Source organism: Rhinopithecus bieti, unplaced genomic scaffold (genome assembly GCF_001698545.2).
Source record: "Rhinopithecus bieti isolate Rb0 unplaced genomic scaffold, ASM169854v2 scaffold_9957, whole genome shotgun sequence".
Taxonomy (NCBI): Eukaryota; Metazoa; Chordata; class Mammalia; order Primates; family Cercopithecidae; genus Rhinopithecus; species Rhinopithecus bieti.
The window spans coordinates 35,698-59,707 of NW_016806191.1; the positions used below are offsets into that span (position 1 = coordinate 35,698).

The 24,010-nt window shown below is 39.5% G+C and overlaps 1 protein-coding gene across 1 annotated transcript in view; it reads left to right on the forward strand.

Annotated features, from left to right (window-relative positions):
- Nucleotides 1–24,010, forward strand: part of GUCY2F (guanylate cyclase 2F, retinal) — a gene marked incomplete at its 3' end in the record, with an annotated part of 44,790 nt that overhangs the window by 1,035 nt on the left and 19,745 nt on the right. The window contains exons 2-3 of the mRNA XM_017875009.1: nucleotides 4,796–5,616; nucleotides 15,392–15,693. Coding sequence (XP_017730498.1) covers nucleotides 4,887–5,616; nucleotides 15,392–15,693 — 1,032 coding nt within the window. The remainder of the gene's footprint in view (nucleotides 1–4,795; nucleotides 5,617–15,391; nucleotides 15,694–24,010) is intronic.

Genomic DNA, 24,010 nt, shown 5'->3' on the forward strand with positions numbered 1-24,010 from the left:
TTTTTTCTTTTTTAAAGAATAAGTTTCCTTCTGTGAAATCTTGAGTTGGGGGATCAAGACTAAATCCTACAGCAACATATAACTTTCTAGTTGTCCAGGGAGTCCTAACAGAGCTAGAAATATCACCAAATACATCACACCGGTACCAGAAAAAATGTAAGGGCAGACCTTCAGCTTGGGGAATGTTTATCTTGCAGTTAACAAAGGGAAAAGAGCAACAACTGAGAGTGAATGTCAAGGGCACTTTGTGGCATGTGGCCTGAGGAGGGACCCACGTTGTACGAATTTGAGAAATGGTATAAAAAAGCCAACTTTTTAGAATTTGGGGTGGGCATTGTGCTTAGGAGTGACCTGGATTATAACATAAAAATGCCAGCCTTAGACCTAGAATGGAGAGTTAATCACTTTGATCTGAGGGGCACCAAAAGTTTCTTCATTTTTTTACTCAAAAAGTAGTCCATCCTCCTCTGCCTACCTGCAACTGATGCTTGAAATAGACATTATATTATTAGAGATTAATTATTTTGGCATAAACTTCTCCCCACCCCTTATGAGAAAACAAACACCACTGGTTGGGGAGCAATAGAGGAGAGTGTCAAATATTATCATTCATTTACATATTAGTGCAAATCATTTAAAGAGTTTCTTTAGAGTTGTTTTTCTCCATTAATGAGAGGGCAGAGAGAGCTGTACTAGAATTTTGAAGACAAACTTTATCCCTTGATAATTTTGCCAAAGGTGGGTCCTGATTAAGGCTTAAAATAGAGCATTTTAAATAACGTGGTAACACAAAACATTTTATTTGTGCTCCATATCTCCTCTTCAGTATTAATTCAACAAATATTTTTTGGGCACCTACTATGTGTCAGGCACTGCGAAGGACACTGGAGATTTAATGTTAAACAAAAGCAAGCAGGGAACTTACTAACTTGGTTTTCTCCCTCCTGAGGTATGTGCTTGCTTTTCTTGTTTAGATTTCTTGGCTAGGCCCTTATACTCTCCCATTTTTTTTTTTTTTTTGTAGTTAGTCTTAGCACGGACCAGCTTCTCAACATGTGTTTGTTATTAACGATAATAAGATAACCAGTGATTTTAGGAGCCCAGGTTTTCAGTGTAGCATAACTCCAGCATTGTGGGGGAGTGCAGTCTTCACATCACAGATGCTTGACAGACGATTCTAGGCCAAAATTTAAAATGATCAGGAACTAGATCTACCAGATAGAAGCAAGAGCAAGCTACTTTGGGGGAATCCAACTCCAGTGAGAAGCTAATTCGAGCAGCAAATGTTAGAATATGTTGAATTAACTCAGCAGTTTCAAAGTGCAGAAGTTTAGAAAAGTAACTGCCTAGACAAAGTACACAATCCCAGGAGGTCAGAGAAGAAAGGGACTTGCTGATCTGCTAGTCCAGCTAAAGGGGAAAAAGGAGAGATCTAGAGTAGGCAACAATCTGTTCGGGTCACACAATGAGTCGGTGCAGAATTGGGTCCAGGACCCTGGCCTTCTGATTCCCAGTGCAGTCCTCTTTCCAAATAGCAAGGAAGAAGCAGTGTTGATTGAAAGACAACTGTGTGCTTAGGATTCTAACTTATTTAATTCTTTATCTCAAAATGATTAAATTTACCCCCATTTTGCAGATGAGGAAGTTGAAAATTGGGGCTAATATGCTGAAGGGTGTACCCTCAATATTTCCATTCTCAAAGATTAGGATTAGCTTTATATAGAATGCAGTGGAACTGGTGTTCACCACCCCCAGCTGTGCAGCACTGTGCACTGAGTGAAGAGTAAGTGGGCAGTCCCAGGGCTAGGCTTGAACACTAGTAGCAAATTACTTCTGGTTGGATAATGAATTTCTGGTGGCTCCTCCCAATTTACTCTGCCCCTCCCCAACTCTACCTAATTTATTCTTTCATGGGTGACTGGGGGAACTTCTTTAAACTGCAAATGAGTGATTCAAACTCAGTTTGAGTAATATGGCAGGTATAATATATGGCAGGTATAATGAAGTCAATGGTCTCATTGACTTCATAGATGAGGGGCTATCTGCAGAACTTCTATCAACTGGGGTGAAAATCTCCATTCTACCATGGTTTGCCCTTAGGCAAGTTACTTACCCTTTGTGAGCCTCAGTTTCATCATCTGTAAATAGTGATGATAATAACACATACTTCAAAGGACTGTGATGAGTTTTTTAAATTCAGTTTTTAAAATGAGACAATACATGGAAAGAGTGTAGCCCAGAGTTTGACACATAGCAAGAATTTGGTATGTATCTTAGACTTTGTTATTCTAAGTGCTAATTTCTGGATTAAATGCACAGATACTGGGGAAGAACCCAGGAAACTAGTGTGTTTGGGGAAGAAGATGCATTACGTCAGCCTTCTGGCCCTGTTGCCCTGAATAGGGCTGTTTCCCACATAGAGCTGTCCTCACTGTTGCCCATTCCTAGTGGTCAAAAGGGTGAGGCCTATAAGGATAGAAATATTATGAATTTCAAGATCCTTGTCACAATACAGACCAGAAATAGAGACCCTTCCTATATTACTCCAGATAATGAGTGGCTCCTACAGTGTCCTGGCTCCCAAATTTCACCACAGCAGAGAAAAGAGGGAAGCTGGAAGAAGCTGGGAGGAGAAGCATGTGGCTCTTGACTAGAGCTCAGCCTGGGTTGTGAGCTGTTTGAAGCCTGAGTCAACACCTCAGACTTCTTCCATCCTGTATCTCACTCTCATGCATTCAACATAGCGCAGAGAATAGATTTAATTTTTTGGAGGCAGGTTAGACTAGATTATCTTTGAGGGCCTAGGAATAAATTTGAGGCTTTTATGCATATAATCAGCCCAGAATCATCTTTCCACTGTCCCCAAAGCAAAGTTAGAAGTCCTCCGCCATCCCACACACCCCTCAGCCACTGGCTTATGTTGTTTTGTGAACTGTTTGCTCCCCCAAGACTTTCGTGACTCTCGTTCAAATCAGCTTTCACCAATATATGAATGTTGGGGCATATATTTGTGGTAGGTCTTTAAGATTCACTAGATATGCCTCAGATTGGTCTCTTCAGGAGTCAAGGTTTCTCATAAAATTAGGAGTGAGAGTCAAGATAATAACCAACAGGGCTGGCACAGATAGAATTGTTGCTGCCCATAAAGAACCAGTTTGACCTGACTGGTGCACACCAGCACTGATGATCAGCCCTGAAGAAAGCTATGGCATTATTTTGATCTTTGATTAGAATTAAGGATTTACTAAGGATTCTCCTTATTAACATCTCCCTGACCTATCTTTAAGTGTTGTGGGGTCTCAGGGTTTTGTCCTTTGTCTTCTTTCTTTACTCCACAAAAGGCATGTTTTAAATTACCCTGTATCAATTGATTACACTCAAATTTATAACTCTTGTTCAGCTTTCTATTGAGAATTTATAACTCTTGTTCAGCTTTCTATTTTTTCCTAGGCCTTTCAGTATGTGATATTATCTACTGGATATTGCCACTTGTTGACCAATTCAAGATCTCTATCAAAATGCATCATCTCTCCCACCTCCTTCCTCCAATGTTTCGTATCTCAGAGACTTGTGCCATTTTCCAATCAGTTTCCTAGGTCTGAAAAGCTCAAAATCATCCTAGAGTCCTGCTTTCTTTTCACTTACCTTCTATATCTTGTCAGTCACCAAGTTCTTGTTATTTCTATTTTCTTAATCTCCTTGATATTTGTAATCTTGGAGGAAATGATCCCATTCCTCTAGGTCTTCACTACCACTCTCTTGGTCTGTCATCATTTCTCATATGGATTATTATGACGCACTCCAAACTGGTCTCTCTGCCTCCATTCTTGCTTTCTTCCAACTCATTCTCCACATTGTTGCTAGAGAAATCCTTTAAAATGGAAATCTGATAATACCATTTCTTTGCTTAAAGCCATTGGGTACACTATTAAATCATGGCATATCTTGGTGATCTGGCCCTTGCCTTGTCTGACATCACAGACTCAAGCAGAACAAATGCTTTAGAATTCTAAGAATCCATATATATATAATGTCTCTCTCTCTCTCTCTCTCTCTCTCTCTCTCTCTCTCCCCTTTCTCTCTCTCTCCTCTCTCTCTCTCTCTCTTTACTTCTGGGTCTTTCTGCATGTTGTTCCTTCTGTTTGGAAGGCTCTTAGCATCTTAGCACCAAACTACTCCTGCAACCTCATTCACCTGGCTAACTTTTTTTCAGTACTCAATCCAGAGCAACTGTTCTTCCTCCCTCCTCTCCTCCCCTGAAATCTGGGTTTAGGTGATCCTCTCTATCTCTCTGTTTGGGCTACCTCAATCAAAGCACATTTTACTCTGCATTGTCATTATCTGTTTACATCTGTTTCTCTCCAAGAGAACTGTATGGGACAGAAAAATAGACATATTTAAAACTATAATAATGATACTATGTCTAATATAATGCCAATGACTTGCCAGGCTCTGTTATAAGCACTTGCTGTGTGTTAACTCATGTGCTTTTCACAACACTGTAAGGTGGGCAGCTATTACTGAAGTTGAGTAAATAGGAATTGGTGATTCAATGTGGGGGAAGAGAAGGAGTCTCAGTGATTTCCAGTTTTCTGAAAGAAGCAAGTGGGCAAACAGTGGATGGATGTGCCGTGTACTGAGATAAGGGGTACAGGAAGAGGAGGAGTTTTGTCAGGATGGGGGAAAGAAACTTTTAGTTTGGGCACTACCATTTCTTTGCCATTCTTTCACAACTGATTATTTCCAGAAGCTTCAGAAATAATGTGAGTAACAAACCTTTTCCTCTGATTGACAGGCATTTGGAAACACCACTGTCCGTGTCGGGAAAACAGAATAACTCTCCAGTATCTCGTCATTAGCTTGCTGGAAGCAGCTAGAACAGGGCTATGTTCCTGGGACTCTGGCGTTTTTCTCGCCTTGTGCTCTGGTTTGCGGCTTTCAGGAAACTGCTGGGACACCATGGCCTTGCGTCCTCCAAGTTCCTGTGGTGCTTGTGCCTCCTGGTTGTCATGTACCTTCCGCAACAGGTGTGGACACTCCCCTACAAGATAGGGGTGGTGGGCCCTTGGGCTTGTGATTCGCTGTTTTCAAAGGCCCTGCCTGAGGTTGCTGCGCGATTAGCCATTGAGCGAATCAACCGGGACCCATCTTTTGACCTGAGTTACTCTTTTGAATATGTGATTCTCAATGAAGATTGCCAGACTTCGAGGGCCCTCTCCAGTTTCATTTCCCACCACCAGATGGCCTCAGGATTTATTGGCCCTACCAACCCTGGCTACTGCGAGGCAGCCTCGCTCCTGGGAAACAGCTGGGACAAAGGGATTTTCTCTTGGGCTTGTGTGAATTATGAATTAGACAATAAAAATAGCTACCCGACCTTTTCTCGGACACTCCCTTCTCCCATCCGGGTGCTTGTAACTGTCATGAAATATTTCCAGTGGGCTCATGCTGGAATCATTTCCTCAGATGAAGACATTTGGGTGCATACAGCCAATCGAGTCGCAAGTGCTCTGCGGAGCCACGGCTTACCTGTAGGTGTCGTCCTGACCACAGGACAAGACAGCCAAAGCATTCGGAAAGCTCTCCAGAGGATTCACCAGGCAGACCGAATTCGCAGTGAGTGCTTTCTCCGGTTGAAATTTAAACGTGACTTCAGGGAAAGAGATTACAATCTCCAAAAGGTTTCCTATCCTCACACCCTAGGGTAGCACATCTCTTCCCATTTCTTCACACATTTGCCCTTTTTCACTCACACTCAGATCCCAAGACTGCCCTGCTTCAACAGAGCCTATTTTATGAACTGAATAAAAGTACAAAGAACTCTGTGCTTCGTATGCCTGTGGATGCTAGTGCCTGCTCTTAGCGCCTGAGTGAACAATGGTGTCAAGAGCACTGTAGCCATACATCCTTTCTTTCTGCCCTTAGGACCCTGGTAGCTTCAAAAGTGCCAAAATGGTATGGGGAGGTGAGGGTCTTCTTATGGCTTCATTTTTGTTTGTTCTAGTCGCTGAGGAGAGGTTTACTTTTGACTCCTTTCTGGATACTTTCCTTCAAAGGTACCCAGTGTCCTTGTGGGACACTTACTTAGAATCTGTCTTCTCTGGACTCCAAAATGTCCATGCCTTCTGCCTCTTCTCAAAGCAGGGCTTTTCTTTTTGCAGCACACAGCTAGTTGATATGGAGGGAACCTAGCTGATGAATGAAAGCATATTAAAATGAGAAGACTGTCTAAATTTTAACAGTTTCCCCTTCCAATGGAAGCTTAATGTTCAAAGATGATTCTTGCAGAGACAATAGACCAAATGTGAAGCAAAGGACTTGACCCACTAAAGCTATCATTCTCAAAGTTAGTTGGGTGGATTTTGGCAAAAGGGGGCCCTTCCTGGTCCTCTTGAATCAGATCTCTTTTACTTACACTTATGGCAAGCCCTTGTGACACCTGGTTTTGATGTTTTTCTATTCCAATTTTTTAACCTCCATTTTACCTTCCTCTGGAGATGGCTATGATTCATGGAAACACTGCTCATTCCCCCATTGCAGCCACTCCACCACTTTAGGACAGATACCTCAGAAACTATTTGACAAACTGATTCCTTCAAGGATTAGTCCTGGTCCCAGTAATTTCCTTAACAATGAGTTTGTTAGAGAATGGTGCAGCTTTGGCCTGGCCTATAACCAGAAGCCTGTTTTAAGTTTCAAGTGGCTTCAGTATTGGACCTTAATTATGATGATTACAAGAGGATGAGGGCAAGAGGAGTTTTTAGTTCCAGAACTACCGTAATCTGCCTCCAGCTCCAGTCGACAAGATTCCGTGATGTTTAGTAATCAGTGTGGCTCTGATTACGTCATAATAGAGCTTGATACTTTCAAAGCAGAGCATTGAATTATTTTGAAAGATATAAAATCATTTGCAGGGAGGAGCCATGCCAGAAACAGGCTAATATATTTAGTATCATAACTTTATAATATGTTACAAATCTTCTTGAAGCCCAATGTCTCCTGCAAGTTTGTATTCCATGAATGTTTCACATCCCACCCATTTGTATACTTTGAAATGACATTTTGGCCTCTACTATAAAATGTTAAATAAATACAGGCCCTGAAGCTCTTTGGGCTGCCAGACTGAGAAGAATTAGGATTCAGTGCTAACCACCCACAACCCCTTTGAAGCAGGGAGGAAGCAAATACACATATTATTGCCCTACCATTAGAGATTCCTTTAGGTCAAGGGTTCTCAGTCTGGCTGCTCGCTAGAATTACCTGGACATCTTTTCAAGACTACTGGTGCCACAGCGCCACCTCCAGAAATTCTACTAGAATTGGTCTGTGGTGGGTTCCAGCAAAGGTATTTTAAATAGCTTCCCAGGCGCTTGTAACGTGCAGCCAGAGTTGAGAAATGCTGCTTTAACTTAATAATAATGTAAATAAATATTTCTCACTTTAAGTTCCCATTGTTTTAATATGACTTCGCTTAGTCAGATTGTTTTCTTTATTACAGTACAGATCTGCTCACTAAGGGAATGGAAATTTTGAGGATGCGGAGAAAAAAACCTAGAGAGGATAGTTATGGAGCAAAGGAAGACCTTGAATAGCAAGTACAGCAACAGGAAGTGGAGGAGGGATTCAGAAAGAGAGATAAAAGGGAGTGAAGACAAAAGCTCTGCACTGCAGGATTTTCCTTTGTTTTTTGACAAAACATAGGCAGATTCAGATGAGGCATGCTGGGACCTCAGTGACATGAGTCAGAATGTGGGTGGGGTGGGGACAGGGGAACTGAGCCATAGGTTGGGCCGTGGCCTGAGTACAACCTCAGGCAGCTCATTGTACTTTGTTCAAAGGAGTGTGTAATACCCATACTTGGTACAGGCACATGTCTGTATCTGAGGGCATGCCAACTGGTGGGTGAGGTGTAACAGAGGGAATGGTGGAAGTGGAGTGAGTGTTAAAGTAAGATAGACATTGCCCTTGTTGTCCACTTGATCATTTGTTGAAAACAATGCCCCAGCCTTACCCAGTAAAGCAGGATCCAGAGAATGAACAAAAATAGATTATTAGAGCTTTAATTAAGTGGCCTAAAGTTCAGGGCACATCTTTGGTCCCATTAGAAAATTGGAGATTTGGTGAGAAACTGCGCCAGAAGCCAATGAGTACAGTTTGGGTCAACATAGCAGTGAGGAAGACTGCAACACACCATGCATGGCACATACCAGATCACAGCTTTAGCTAATTTTCCAGCTCTTCTCAACTGCTGGGACTGAGGCTGCTAAGTATTCCTGGATATTATCTATCTGGACTGAGAAGAACTAAACAGACGATAAACTTTTTGTGTGACCTCATCTGAGAAGGGCTGAAGAAGGCAGAGCCTGACTTCTTCCCTATTTTGCTGGATATGAGGCTGCTTTTAACACTGTGGACCCCAAGCAAACCTTCAGAGAGGAGCCTTTGTGACGTACAAAATACAGTGGAAAGGGACCCCTTCCTTTGGAGGGGCCTAGAAATATTTGGAAGTAGTGGAAATAATTGAAAGGTTTTTAAAAATTTTTCATTTATTTATTTATTTTTTCTGATCTGTTCGCAAAAGTAGTGATGGCATTGCCATGTGGCAGTGGCAGTGGTGGTTGTAGTGATGTTGGTAGTGGTGTGGGAGGGGAGAGAAGAGCAGCCTATTACTGGCTGGTATGACACTTCTGATTCTTATAAATTAATATTTCCAATTAGGAACTCTCATTGGCACCTTACTGGAGTTGGAGCAAGTGTCTTTCTCAGAGACAGGTCTAAGTTGCACTTACATAATATCAATGCAATGATATATTTAATAGTAGGTAATAATAACAATAATAATAGCCATGGGCTCTTGGGTGGGGAAACAGCAGAGGTGTTACTATATGCTGCCATCTAGACAATAAGAGCAACCATACTATTACTTTACATGTAAACAGCTCTCTACATTTTACAAGACATTTGCACATAGATCTCATTTAATTCTCAGGATTATCCAGGAGATAGGCATTTTCTTTCAAGTTTTACAATATCTGCGAGTCTCACAGTAATAAGTACATAGGTGTAAACACTATCAACACCAAAGAAGGAATAAATAAATTCTCAGAATAGGGGGATTCAGCCTCTCCCAGATTCTCAACTCAACTCTCTTAAGCCTTGGGAGCAACTACCAATTTTCTTTGCTTCTGACAAAGTCAAATAGGAGAGATATTAATCAAAGACAAAGGCCTTAATTTATAGTCAGGGCTGCTGTATGTGGCTATGTAGGTTGTGCCCTGCACAAGGAAACCTAGCTGATTAGACTTGAGGGCCAAAATCCAGTCCACTCTCTGCTCCTCAAACCATGAGCCCTGTTGGAAGTTTTTGTCCAATGGCACAAAAGGGCATTTACTCACCAAGCAAGGCACCTGTAGGGTTGCATTCATTCAGAAGGGGTTCCTCTTCTAATTCCTGCAAAGGTTAGCAGGAGGCCCTACCTGCAGCTCTTTAGAGAACTTTTCAAATGGCTATTCTAAGCCCTCTTTTCTCCTCATCTTCTTGCTGATCAGCCCTGTGCTTGGCTGATTGTGTAATCCTTTCAATTTGGGCTTACCAGGATATTGGACCATTTGGGATTTCCTTTCAATCCTTCCAAATTGGGAATGCTTCATTACAACATGATGTTAAGTAAATATGACACCATTGGAATAGCTTTCTCTTGTTCTTCCAAAATTAGATACCTGATTGCTATCTTATTGCCTGGGACAGAATGGCCTCTTCTCATTTATTGAAGATTCTTGTGTATAAGAAAAGATAGCAATAAAATAATGATAACAGTTAATATTTATTGGGAGTTTACTATGTGCTAGTAATTTTTCAAGGGCTTTATATGGACTATGTCATCCAATAATTGCATCTCCCCTATTAAGTAAGGGCAATTATTATTTACCTACTTTATGAATAAGACTTCTGAAGCTAAAAGGGGTTAAATAACTTACCCAATGTCACACAACTGGTGAATGAGAAAGCCAGGATATATATTCGGAGTAGTCTAAAGCAGTGGCTCTCAAATCTCAGTGGGCATCAGAATCCCCTGGAGGACTTATTAAAACACAGATTGTTGGGTTCCTCCTCCAGAGCTTCTGGTTCAGGAATGCTGGGGTGGGGCCCCGGAATTTGCATTTCTAATACTGCACATTCTCAGGTGACACTGATGATGCTGGTCCACGGACCACGCTGAGAACCACTGGTCTAATGCTAGACCAATACTATACTACCTCCCATCCACTTGTGGTATGCTCCTGAAGCATACTCACTTGAGATCCTGTATTCTATATGTGGCATATAATTCAGCCCTTCCACCTTTCTTTCGTAACGTTTGGACCCATAAATAAAATTCTTTCATGTGCCTCAATGTACAGGTGTCATCCCTGTTTTCCTATGCTAATAACAACAGTGATACTGATAATACTATGACTGGGAGTCTTTGCACCAATAGGGAATTTGGTATAGGATTTGCTATAATGTAACACCAAATGTAAGTAAATATAAATGGCAAGAGGACAACTTGCTTTCATGACTGGCAAATGATCACTAATGATCAAATTATTGAAGACTTGACACAAGAGGAAATCTCTAAACATCTAGACTTCTTGCATTTGAGAGGCCTTATGTATATAGCTGTTTAGGAAAAACATGAGAAAACATATGTTTCAAGGTATGGAGAAATATAAAACCTTATCTCAAGCTGGGCAGCAATGTTAAGGCAACAAATGCAATTGCAATATAAGTTTGAGTATGGAAAAAGCATAGTCTGATGTAGATGGAATAGTCTTTGAATGTTATATTTGTGTGCCATCATGCTGAGCTACTTGGACCAGTTCAACACCAGTGGTAGTTAAGTAAGTGGTAGCTTCAGGACTTATGGCCAAAAATGTGTGAGGTGTCCTTAGCTGATAGAGATAGCCACACATCCCCTAGTGTAGTGTTCTAAAAGTCTACTTTGAGGGCCTCCTGCACTGAGTCACACTTGGGGATAGGGCCTGGGAAATAGGCATGTTCCAGAGCCTCCCACCTTCTTCTTACACAGCCATTTATTAGGCTGGGTGGGAGAAAACTGAGAGGGAGAGGGTAGGAATGTATTCTTTCACAATATAGCCAGATAGGAAAGAATCCTGAGAGAAGGTGAGACTTGGGATAAATCTGCATGCTGCCCTCCTCCTCTGGTCTGCCTCCCTTCCCCACCCTCTTAGCAACTGTTAAAATGAATGACAGTGACAGGAAATATCACAAAGGGGTTACAATAAAGAGCAAAGACAGTACAATGGGGAGTGTCTCTGTGGTTTGTGAGCAGTATCGATGGCTCACAAATACGAATATGGCTCCTAAGGACTTCTTTAGCAGCAGCAAGTGGAATCATTTCTATCTCGCAAGGTGTGAAACTGGGCCCAGTTTCCTCCATAGAGGACACCATAGTCAGTAATCTGAGAGAAATAAAGTGACCTTTGCCTTTTCAGAAACACAGTTACTCTCTCTCAAGAAAATATTTGATAGAATATTTTAATTTAGGAAGAGAAATAGGAATTGAGTGACATGGAAATTGACTTCTCCCGGAGTTTCATGACATTTCCTGCTGCTAGTGAAAGAAAGGGTCCTAGACAGCCTGCTATGGTTGGTGCCACAATATGAAGACATAGATGCTAGACAGCTCAAGTAGCTCAGAGAAAGTGCTGGTGTCATATCCTGGTGAGATGCGATCTCAGAAGGGTGTATTTCCTGGTCCTTGTTTTGACTATAAAGTAGCTTGACAGGATGGAAACTTACAAATTAGTATTATTCAATGACCACCTGTTGACCCAGGCCTTGTTTAGGATTTAAGATTTCTGTACACTAATCTTTTCCTGACAACAACTTACAGGTCAAATCCCATTTTAATGAATGTAATTTTAACATAATAAAACTATTTAGTAAAATTATCTTGTAGAACAGATGTATCTACAAATCCCTGTTCACGAAGCACTCAATCTATTAAATTAAGATGCTGTTGTTTGAATTCAGTATTTATGCTTTCTACTTTAATCATGTTCAATGGCAAAATCTTGCTAGGCAAAAAATAGAGGAGCCTGTGATTATTCCCTCTTGAGTTTCCTATTTCTTCTTCTATAAAATCATGGGGACAGGTTGGTCTACTTGGTCTTAAAGGGTCTTTTCAGTCATAAAACTTTGGACCCTTTGAAATATGGTCAGTGTGGGTCAATGAAAGAAAAATAAAGCGGAGAGATTCAGGGTTGAGGGTAAGGTACTGGGCATAGTTAATGATAGTAGGCATGAACAACAGGTATGGCAGTATCTACCTGCCCAGCAAATATCACTTCCAATTGTTCCTCCATCCTAACAATCGATATATGCTCATATCTCATATCTCAAGGAACGCACAAAAAATACCCAAGTGTACAAGCTCTCCTCCTGAAGAGGCTGTTAGTTTACAAACATTCATCTAAACAACATTCATTGTGTGCATAATATGTACAAGGATATGGAAATAAATAAGACACAGTTCCTGACCTCAAGGAGCTCACAGTTTGGTAGTAGAAGCTGATATAGGTAAATAAGAGCAATAAATCTTGTAAGTACCAGGGTAGAAATCATCTCAGGGTAAGGTGGGGGCTCTAATCCAGTGTCACAAGTCAGTTTCTCTGGAAAGCAGCCTGTCAGATGGAGCTTTGAGTGCAGGAAGCTTATTTAATGAGTATTTTCAAGGAGAACACCTGTGAGGAAGAGACGACAGTAGGATTGGGCAGAGATAATTGAATTGCAGTGCAGCCACAACAAAGGCCTCAGCCGGTCTTAGGGGGCGCTCTAGAGCTGGTATGACCCTTCAGAGTTGTCCAGAATTGAGATGAGGAGTCTGGGCTGTTCTACCTCCATGTGGAATAGTCATTAGGTTCAGTTGCACCCACAGAAAGGGGCACAGTGTGTAATAATAATTGTTTGACAGTCAGATCTTCAGAGTGAAAAAAGTTCTGATTTGTAGTGTTTGCTGATTTCCATAGTGTAGTCACTCCCACAATGGTTAATTTCAAGCTAATAACATGATGTTAACTGGCTCACAAAATCTCTGGAAGTTGAACCAGCAAAAGTGAGCCCCAAAACACTACTGACATCATGTAACCTTGAGAGAGGTGATTTTCCTTAGCTGAGGCCAACTCTCAGAGAAAAATCACCTATCAGCTGCTAACACACCCAGCAGCTAGTGGAATGAGTGCTTCAGTGCTGAAGTGTGTATCTTGATGGCACATCATAATAGCACCTACTACATGTAATGTATGGTAAAGTATTTGCTGTATTGCAATCAGCACCAAACACTAGTTCTATTTAACATTTTCCATGCAGTAAAGTCATTTTAATATCCCTTTAAGTAAATTAAATCAAATTGTATCACTGTTGAGTAACCTTGAACAAATCACTCAATCTCTCATTTGCAGAAGAAAGATGCTAATACTGATCTACTTGCTGAGGATACTGTTGGACAAACTGGCCAACTGAAGCCTCTGACTAAACTCCTTGTGACTATGCTAATTTGACCAAACTAATTTATTTTTAATGGTTCAGCCAAATGTAGAGAGTGAGAAGTTTTCAGTTCTACTTTCTCTTTCTAAATCCAACTCTTGCATTGTCAAACATCTCTGGCACTCCATTTTCCCATTATACAATGTGTGATTATAAATAAGTAAGGCTGAATTCCTTGTGTGGCTCATGCACTAGCTCCAAAGATATCCTTTGAGAATTCTAAGGAAGGTCTGAGCATCAGAATACATGTAGAACCTCTTAGTATAATTATTTTGAAGGAGTTAATGGTCATTTGAAAACTCATGTCATGCTGTGGTATGTGCATATGTGTGTGGTATGTTTAAATCAACTTCATAATTTATTAGTTACATTTTACAAAATAAAAGGTACCAGCTCTAGCTCAAAGGGAAACTTTCTAGGGGTGCTTAACAAGTGCAAAAAGGTGTTTGAAAATAGATGAAACAATATGTAAATGCCAAAGACAAGTCATTGAATGTAGTTAAGCACCCTTAGTTCTTGAGATTAAAGGTTCTGTGTAAACATGTATAATTAATATTTACCAGTAGCAATAGAGTCTTTGCCTTTCTTCAAGGAGCTCAGAATACTTGCCAGGCACTATCTAATTAAACTACTCAGTGTACCTGTAAAATGCATTGGAATCTGCATTTTAAAGATGTGGGCACTGAAGCACAAGTGGGCTTAAACTAAACTTATTTAGCATGCCAAGGGCAAAATTGGATATAAGACTTTCAGTCTCATGATCTAGCTGTCATTTTTCAACCGTGACCCCCTTGAATCCACTCTATTCTAGCATAACCTTGCCAAACAACATAGTTTCATAAGTCTAGGAAGAATTAAATTGAGTGCATAGTAATTCCAATTATAGGGAAGTTAGGTTTTAAAAAGTTGAACAGCTCACCCATAATATTACAGAGAGTACATCCTTAATCTGAGAATCTGAAATCCAAAATGCTCCAAAATTGAAAACTTTTGAGCACCAACATGATACTTAAAGGAAATACTCATTAAAGTATTTCAGATTTCAGATTTTTGGATTAGGGATGCTCAACAGGTAAGTATAATGCAAATATTATACTTAATATCCCAAATCCAAAAAATATCTGAAGTCTGAAGCACTTCTGGTCCTCAATAGTTTGTATAAGGAGTACTCAACCTGTAGTAACATTTATAGGTGAGGGAGTTAGTGCTTTTCATTGTCTATAATGACCTTGGTAAGGATGAGAACAGTTGGTCAAAATGTATTAGAGTGCATGTTTGTAGGAGATGGACAATAAAAAGCAATAGTGGCTGTGGTAACATCTCCCATCCTCTCTTACTATTCTCTCTTCTAATTCTTATGTATATAGTAGCTACTGTTTATTGGGTGCTATGTACTAAGTAAATGACTTGTCTCCTTTCTTCAATCATCACTACCACCCCATAAGTACATATTGTTATCTCCATTTCATGGATGAGACAGAGAGAGGTTAAGTAATTTAAAAAAGGGTACACAGTTAAAACTGGTGGTGTTGTGATGTAAAGCTGATTTTTCCAACCTTAAAGCCTCTTTTTTATGTTACCCCCCATTTATTATACTAGTTCTTCTTCCTGTCTAGGTATTAGGCTCTGCAGCCTGTAGGCATCTCTCTCTTGTCACTGTCCCCAATCCAGAGTCCATGAACATACCTCAGCCTCAGCTCAGGACAACATCTTGCTTATCTTGGAGGCATAAGAAACCACTTACAAATTGGTTAGAACACATTTATTTTTCCTCTCTGTAGTTTTTGGTACTGTGCTTTACTAGCAGATTGCTTCCACAACCTCCTTGCTTTGTTGGTTTCAGTAATCATCATGTGTATGCATTCAGCTTTGATTGGGGGAGAGACTCAGACGCATCTCTTGGAATGGGCTCATGATCTGAAAATGACTGATGGAACCTACGTCTTTGTTCCCTATGATGCCCTGCTCTACAGTTTACCTTATAAGCACACCCCCTACCAGGTCCTAAGGAACAACCCAAAGCTCCGGGAAGCCTATGATGCAGTGTTGACCATTACAGTGGAGTCCCAAGAAAAGACCTTCTATCAAGCCTTTACAGAGGCAGCAGCAAGAGGTGAAATTCCTGAGAAGCTGGAGTTCGATCAAGTAAGTAAACATTCATAAGTTATCATGAGCTGAGAACCTAAAACATCAGCATGGTAAATTATTTTCATACCAATAGTCTCAATTCCATAGGAGATCCAATCAATGGCAGGCAACCACAGACAAATTAAAAACATCTTTAGTTTGCTGAAAATATTTGTGAAACAAAGGCATATTATTTGAGATTTTTTCTTTTATCTTTAAGCAGCCCATGATGACATTATATAGTCAGGAAAAATAAATATATTTAAGAACAGAGCAACAAAACTTTAATATATACTGGTGCTGTTCAAGGGAGCCTAATAAAAAGAACTCCTGTTTGTGGTGTAAGTTCTGAATTAATTTAACAATAAGGCAAAAGAGCTAGTATATAATAAACTATTACCTTTATTTTTGATAACTCTGGTATTGGAGGATATGGCTTCTACCTGTAGGCATTTGAGCGTCCCAATACTGAACCCAAGGATTAAACAAACTTCTCCATCTGGTCAATGGCATTGCTGGACCACTGCAGTCCTGCCCCATGAGGGCAGGCCTTTTGTAAAATGTGTAGTCTGGAGAGGAACAGCAGAGCATTTGCTTCTTGTAGGTAGTCTGCTCCCAAGAGAAAGAAGACAGGAGGGGCTGAGCTACACATACTTAGTTCTCCTTCCAAACTAACCAGTCAGATTAATTCGTTTCTCCTTTGTGGGGAGGAACGAGTAAGTGGATGAAGACAGGCCACTTGGAATGGGGAAGAAGTCCTCCCTTCTGATATACAAGAAATAGTATTTATATATGTGTAGATAAATGTATGTATAGGCATATTTCAGATTCCAATCATAGCCACTGAAGGCTTAGAGAAAAAAAAAAAGGAGTGAGGAGGGGAAGAAAGTAGAGAAAACAATGGAGATCAAAGACAAAAACAAAGAGGACGAATACAAAGAAGATGAGGAATATGAGAGGAAGAGGGGGAGACAAAAGAAGCCATTTAGATGGGAAAAGTACAGAGGGACGTTTCTGTACACTGGAGGCCAGATGTAGAAAGTAGGCATTTTCAAAAGTACTTAGAACAACATACATGTAAATTTAAAAGCGCTGGCATTTGCTAGAATACTGTATTAGTCATATTGCTTCCAGCTATAAGTAATAGCTCAATACAAAATGGTTTAAGTAATAATTCTTTTTCAAAATTTGAAGATAGGAGGGCCCCAGGGTTGGTTAATTCAGCAGTCAATGATGTCATCTATGAAACATGTTCTTTTCATCTTTCCACTTTACAAGCCATAGCATGCTAAACTTGCCCTCATGAGCTGGTTCCTCTTATGGTCCCAAGGTGGCTGCCACAGTTCCAGACATCACATACAGGTGGAAATGTCCAGAGGTGAAAGTGGAGGCTGTCTTTCCCTTGCGTCTCTTTTTAAGAGTGAGGAAATCTTTCCCAGAATCTCCCAAGCAGACTTTTTCCCATACCTTCTTTGTCACAATTGTGTCCCATGCCCATGCCTAAACCAATAATCTGGAAGGAGGAATGTGACAACTGTGATTGAAAAGTGTGAACAAAATATATAGCTGCTGGAAAAATGTGAACAAAATTGAGATTCTGTTAGCAAGAAAGAAGGCTGTTAGGTAGGCAGTTGATTGTATCTGATATTCATATTCTTTTTTATCTGTCCTTTATTTCATCATCCTGTGGGCTGCTTCTCTGTCTGAATAGTGATTCAAATGAAATTTAGGTTTATGTATCTCTTTCTGCTTGGGGGATTTATATCAAATATTTTGCCAATTCTTGTTCTAATAAACAAATTAATAACAGAGATATTAACAATGCTGGATTTGGACTTTATTGTTACTGATAAGTTTATAATAAGTATTACTCTCTTTTAGGAGACACACACATGCGCACACACACATAGCTGAAAACAACTGGTCAGTTTAGTCAAGAATTGCAAAACTCCTCAAATTGCTAAGAATGGTTGGTCAAACCAGTTGTTTGATGTGTTTATAGGCAAGCAACTAGACGGTGAATTTTGTACTTTTAGCCAATGATATGGCATCACATAGATAAAATTAAAGTCATCTTTCTATTTTAATCAAAGTATCAAAGGAAGGATAGGGTGTATGTGTGTGTGTGTGTGCGCACATGTATGTGTATGTGTATTGTTCGTATATATATGAACAGGTATTTTGATATAAAAACTCAGACCTTCTTCTCTTGATATTTGCGTCAATCCTTTTGAGCTTGTGGAAAACATAAGGTAATTAAGGCAAAAAAAGATGCCATTAGCTTGGTTGCTAGGCAGCCTGCACTCTGCTTTACACAAGGAAATAGAATAGCTACAACAAAGAATCCAGAGCTTATGAAAAAGCCAGTTTGGATGCATTTGTACCCCTCAGTTTGCAGGTGCCCAGTCTGGACCTTCATAACTGAAGAATGATAAAAGGGCGAGATAATTATCTTCATATCTCTGATAAACAAAACCCCCACTTTCCCTAAATTATCTTGCTCAAAGGTACTTTAGAAGGCAGTCAGTATAGCAGAAACTGCAAATGTTAAGGTGTTAGACAAACTTGGGTTTACATTCCAGCTCTCACTTTTACTAGCTGGGTGCCCTTGAGCAAGTTACTTAGACATTTGAGCCTCAGTTTCTCCATATGTAAAATGGATTTGTGAGCCATATTTTCTAGGACTACTGTGAAAATTAAACAAAGTAACATGTAAAAAGTGACTATTAGAGTGCCTGGCTCACAGCTACCTTTTTTTCCACTTTTTCTCCTTTGAGGCTAGGATGACCTTATTGATTGGTGGTGACCTAGCATCTAAGTTACAATCTGACTTTAGCTTCCTACTCTCTTGAAGTTTTCTGCTTACTGGCAGAGAGTCTCTCAGTATTTCCAGCTTTCAAAATTATAAATGGCATATTCTCAGATCAAATTATGTAGTTTGATATTTGCCTATCCCCGGGCTTCTGTTTTTTGTTCCCTATTTGGTCAACAGGTCAACAACAATTTATGGAGCACCTGTGATGTGCTAGGCACTATGCTGAACCCTAGGTAGAACACTAAACAAGACAGACGGGTTTCTAGCAATGGTATATTAGAACCAGTCCAGAAAAGCTGATTTTGTGCATCTTTTCCCAGCTCTGCATTCAGTGACATCAATTGGTAGCTTGAAATCAGGCATGATAGTAGTAGTTACACCACAGAAACGGGCAAATGCTACAAATAAGAGTTTTTTTCCCTCTCCATATAGCTGTTGTCAAACACTTACTAGCACATCACTCATTGCCACCCTTATAGACCTTAAATTTTAGTGAGACACACAGATAATAAATGGTTAAGCAAATGCATTAACAGGATCACTGTATTTCTCCCTTGCCCAATAACTTTCAATGAAATGGAGATTTCTATATACAAGGAGCATTGCCTACAGCAGTGGTCTGCAACATCTCTTAATTTATACCCTTGCTTCTTTAACAAATAAAAAATGAAATGAAGAAAAAGCTATCAAAGTGATACATACACATAGTTTTAAAAGTCAAGAAATGCTAAAAGGTTTATATAAATAACAAAGCAGTCTATAAGGCCTTCCTTCTTCCCTTCATCAGAAGCAACCACTTTCATAGTTTTTAGCTCTTTATTCTGGTATTTACTTCTATGTTTCTAAATGCTATGCTGCTACTGGTGACTCTTGATTAATCAATTTTGAGCATTATTTGTTGCATTACTATTATAGTTGAGGAGCACTCTTAGTTTTTTGTAGTTCCTTACTCTCCTTTAAACCTTAAATATGGTTATGTCATGATTTATAGTTAAATCCACATTTAGTATTTTTAACATAGTACCTAGGTAAATATCATTTATTGCTGATCCACATGATATACTATGGTTATAATTCTTGTCACATGTAACTTTTCATTTTTACCAGGGTTAATAATTGCTTTATTTTTTAATCTGCTTACCTTAATTTGAATGTCTAAGTCTTTCCATACTTTCTGATAAGGCTGTAAAATCCTCTCAAAACAATTTTATACATAGTAAAGCCTATTAAATCTCTTATCAATTTCATTTGTTTTTGCTGGGGCTCTCTGTCTTCCTATTCCAATCTAAACATGTTGCTCCCTAAGGCTGCTGCATAACTATTAATATGCTAGTTTTCTATTTTCATAATTCTTAAATGTCTCTTTCTCTTCTCTGCAGGATCTACTGTTTTATGAATCTCATGTCCTATTTTCTTGGTTTAATCTGTCATTTTTGTGGAGCACACCCTGTAGTAGCTTTTACAGGAGGTAAATTTTGAGATTTTGCACGTCCGAAAAGTCATTATTTCATCTTCACTATTGATTGATAGTTTGAATGAGTATATAAATCTAGGATAGAAATCATTTTCCGTCAGTACTTTGAAGACACGTCACATTGTCTTCCAATTTCCACTGTTGGTATTGAGAACACCGATGTCATTCTTATTCCTAATCTTTTGATACAACTATTTTCATTCCTCTTTATCCCCTCAGAAACTTTTAAAATGTTCTCTTTATTTCTGATGCTATGAAATTTCATGATGACGTATGAGTCTTTGACACATAATATGCTGTATTGGTGGAGGCTTTCAATCTAGAAGGTGATTCCTTATGAGAAATTTTCTTCTATTGTTTATTTCTTAATTTCTTGAACAACATTGTCTTTCTTCTCTCTGGGAATACTATGAGATATACAAGATATAAGATGTCCTTGGTTGATCTTTTAATTGTCTTATTATTTATCTTATATGGTCCATATTTTTGTTTTTAGTTTTCCTTCCTGGGAGAGTTTCTCATCTTTGTGTTCTAACACTTTTACTAATTCTTAAGAATGATTTAGTTATATTTTTAATTTCCAAGAGTTCATTCTTGTTGTTTGATTATTTTAATAGCATTCTGCTTTTGTTTTATCAATACAGTATTTTTCCTGTTTCACTGAGGTACTCATTATAGTTCTTTTGACGTTTCCTTCTGCTCTCTATTTTATCTGTTTTTTCCTCAGTTCCTATTTTTTCATGTTTTTATTTCATGTTGAAAGTTTTCCTTAGATGTCGGCAGATTTGAAGGTTTATGTGCATGATGGATATATTGACAAGTGGGCTTCAGTACAGGGCAATTGGCTAACCAGTTGCTTTTTGTTTGCTTCTTTTGGTCAATATCTGTAGGCCTTGGCTTTTGAGGTAGTCTTTTTCTTCAGAGAAGAGTCTTCTAATCTTCTTGGGAGTCATAATCATAGCTGTCAGTATTCCAGAAGCAATGTTGGGAGGAGACTGGGATTCTCACCATTAAGAATGAAAACTTTAACTCCATCACTGTTTTTTTGTGCTCCACCTCATTTCCAACTTCCTTTTTGTCTAGTGCCCCAGCTCTGGAGCTGCTCTGAATCATAAATCTGTTTCCTATAGACGTCTGCACCTCCCAGTAGAGGCGGGTATGGGGGATGTCTACATGTTTATTACGCAGACATTCAAAGAGCTCTCCCTCTTTTAGTGTTTGGCCTCACCTTCACTTCTACAGTACTTGGTGGTTGTAATTACTAAGTCTTTCCAGGATTCTTACGGGGCAGATCTGCTTGTAGCTTATCAATAATTCCCTCTGCGGGCACTTAGGTTTGACTGTTCTCCACTTTGCTAAATCAGTTGCCATGTTTGTAGCAAATTTTTATTTTCAGATTCTGTGGTACAGGGTTACGGATGTTTCCTGATACGATACCATTAGATATGGGAGATTTAGTGGTTTCCTGTTCCTTGTTTCCTTTGTTTTGAGAGTGGATGGTTTGAGAGGAGAAAAGAGGTTGGAGTAAAATAAACCAATCCTTTGATTTCCCATTTGTTTAATAAGGAGAAATATTGAAGTCTAAAGGAAAAATAAGTCACAAAGTTTGCCTGGGCACCTGATAAACCTCAATTAATGTTAGCCATTATATTATTATTAAAGTTATTATTATTATTATTATTGTGGGTCAGGCACTCTGCAGGGGATATAATAGAGATCAAAATAGAAATGAGATCTTTCCCCAATGAAGGAGAACAGTTTTGCATTTCAGGTGCTAAGGAAATTGGGTCTAAAATTGGGACTCTAGTACTTCTTGGTCACCAGTTCAAAACTAGGACAAGGGACTTGAACACTATACTTTCAGGATGATGTTACCAGAGCCCTGTGCTCCTCTTCTGAAATGCAAACAATAGCAGCTGTTGTATATTCAGTGTTTACTCTGTACCAGGTCATTTACATAAATGATCCAATGGAATCCTCAGACAACACCTACAAATTAGATATATTAACATCTACATTTTGTGGTTGAGGAAACTAAGGCTCAAGGTAACTTGCTCAAGGTCATACAGCTGGCAAGTGGCAGAGCTGGGATTCCAACCCAGGGCTGCTACCAGATCCTGATCATTTAACCACACATTAGGCTTATGTTTTATTCCACTGTGCTAATAATATCTAATGCCAATGCTTTACTCAGGCAAAGTAACATTGCTAAGTGACTAATACTTTGATTTGAATAGATTTATTGAATTGTTTTCCTGTAATGTAGGTGGTACTAGGGCCTTATGAGGACCTGTGAAAAGAGAACAATAAATCAGAATAGAGAGATTTGAGGGGTGGGCACACCAGTGATGAACTTCCTAATTTGGTCTCAGGATGATTGGGCAAGGATTATAACTTTGTACCTTTAAATTTTGGCACAAATTAGACTTCTGAATTAGGGTTTGATGCCTGCATTCTTCCTTTTCATTGTATTCCCAATGCTTGCTTTCTGTTAAATTCTATTGGCCACAAATATATGTGGCTGGAACACACATTTTGGATATTTTTTCAAATGTACAGTTATTTGATTAAGCAAAGGAAATCCTCAGGATTTTTTAGCAAACTTGGGGACCTTATGCTCGTTATTGCTATTGTTTTCCATTACCCTAAATATGGGTGCCTGGCAGGGGGATGCTAGGCTGCAGCAGATGTGTTTAGGACTGGAACATTCCAGAATGGGGCACACCAAACAAGGTTGTCAGAAAAGGTTGCCTGCAGCTCACAGTGGCTAAGATTGTCTTTCTACCCCATTCTATACAAAATAAGGGTTTTGTGTTGATGTGCATCACATCAAACACATTAGTCTTTTATCCATCTCTTGGCTATGCCCAAGGGTTGAGATCATGCATTACTGGAGGTGCTGCCTTTAATAACAAGAATTCAATTATCATTTGGTTTCTTGATCTGTGCATGTGCCTGACTTTTTGTTCAAAATTGATGTGCCATTTTGTCCTTCAAGTGATGGCTTTTCAAGCTAGGCATGTTTTAATGTACACTTCTGAGGACAAAATTCTTTGGAAGCCGGTTTTGTGTCTTCTCAGACACAGTAAATCTGAACTGATGGTAGTCAACTTAACAACAGCACGAACCATTATACTGAACAAATTCAGATATTACTGTTCCTGATCCAGACCTTATTCTCTTGGATAAAACCTTTAAAAGCCTAGGGTAGAGCTATCTAAAGTAACAGAATAAAAACCAGTGATACGTTTTAATTATCATTCATAATTAATTCTTTCAGGTTCAGGTCTATACAGTAGGCAAAAACAATAGGCTTAGTCATCAGTGGTCTCACCATTTTGGACTGCGATGTCAACAAGGTCATCTCTCTGACAGAAGTTCCCGCTAATTCTGTCTTACTTTTTTGGAGCTTCAGTGAGAAGCTGGATAGAGGCCTGTAGAGAATGCCTCTTCTTCCCGTGTTCCACCTTTTACCTTTTCTCTTTCTCATTATTTGTGGCAAGTGCAACTAGAGACCTTTTGTGAATGATGCCAACAGAGTGTGCCCTTGATGTATGGGAAGAGGCAATTCCCTTGGCTGAAGGGCACAATGGGTGAAACAGGAACTCAAACCAACTACAGCACAACTCCAAGGCCTCAAAGTGACAGTGGGCCATTGTGACAGCCCCTTTTTTGCAAGTGAATGCTGTTACTATAGCTATGCTATAAGTCTCTCTACCATAGTGTTGTGGCTGTGAGTACATGTGTTGTCTAGGCTAGAGAATCCTGAAGAACAGGCTTCAGTTTCAGTCGTCTTGGGGAGTTTCTGTCAGTCAGCTCCAATAGGTCAATCAGAGCACAAAAGCCAGCACAGCCTGGCCAGCTGAAAACCCAGTGTGTTGGAGCAACTCAGAGTTGGGAATGTTGTTTTTGAGTTTTAATCTTCACTTTTGGCTGTAGGTAGATGCAGTTTTCTTTCCCAGAAGGCTCTGTGCCTTTCAAAACAGAACACTAGCATTCTGTTTGCTTTCAGGAGCTTGCTGCCCTGTTTTTTTTTTTTTTTTTTT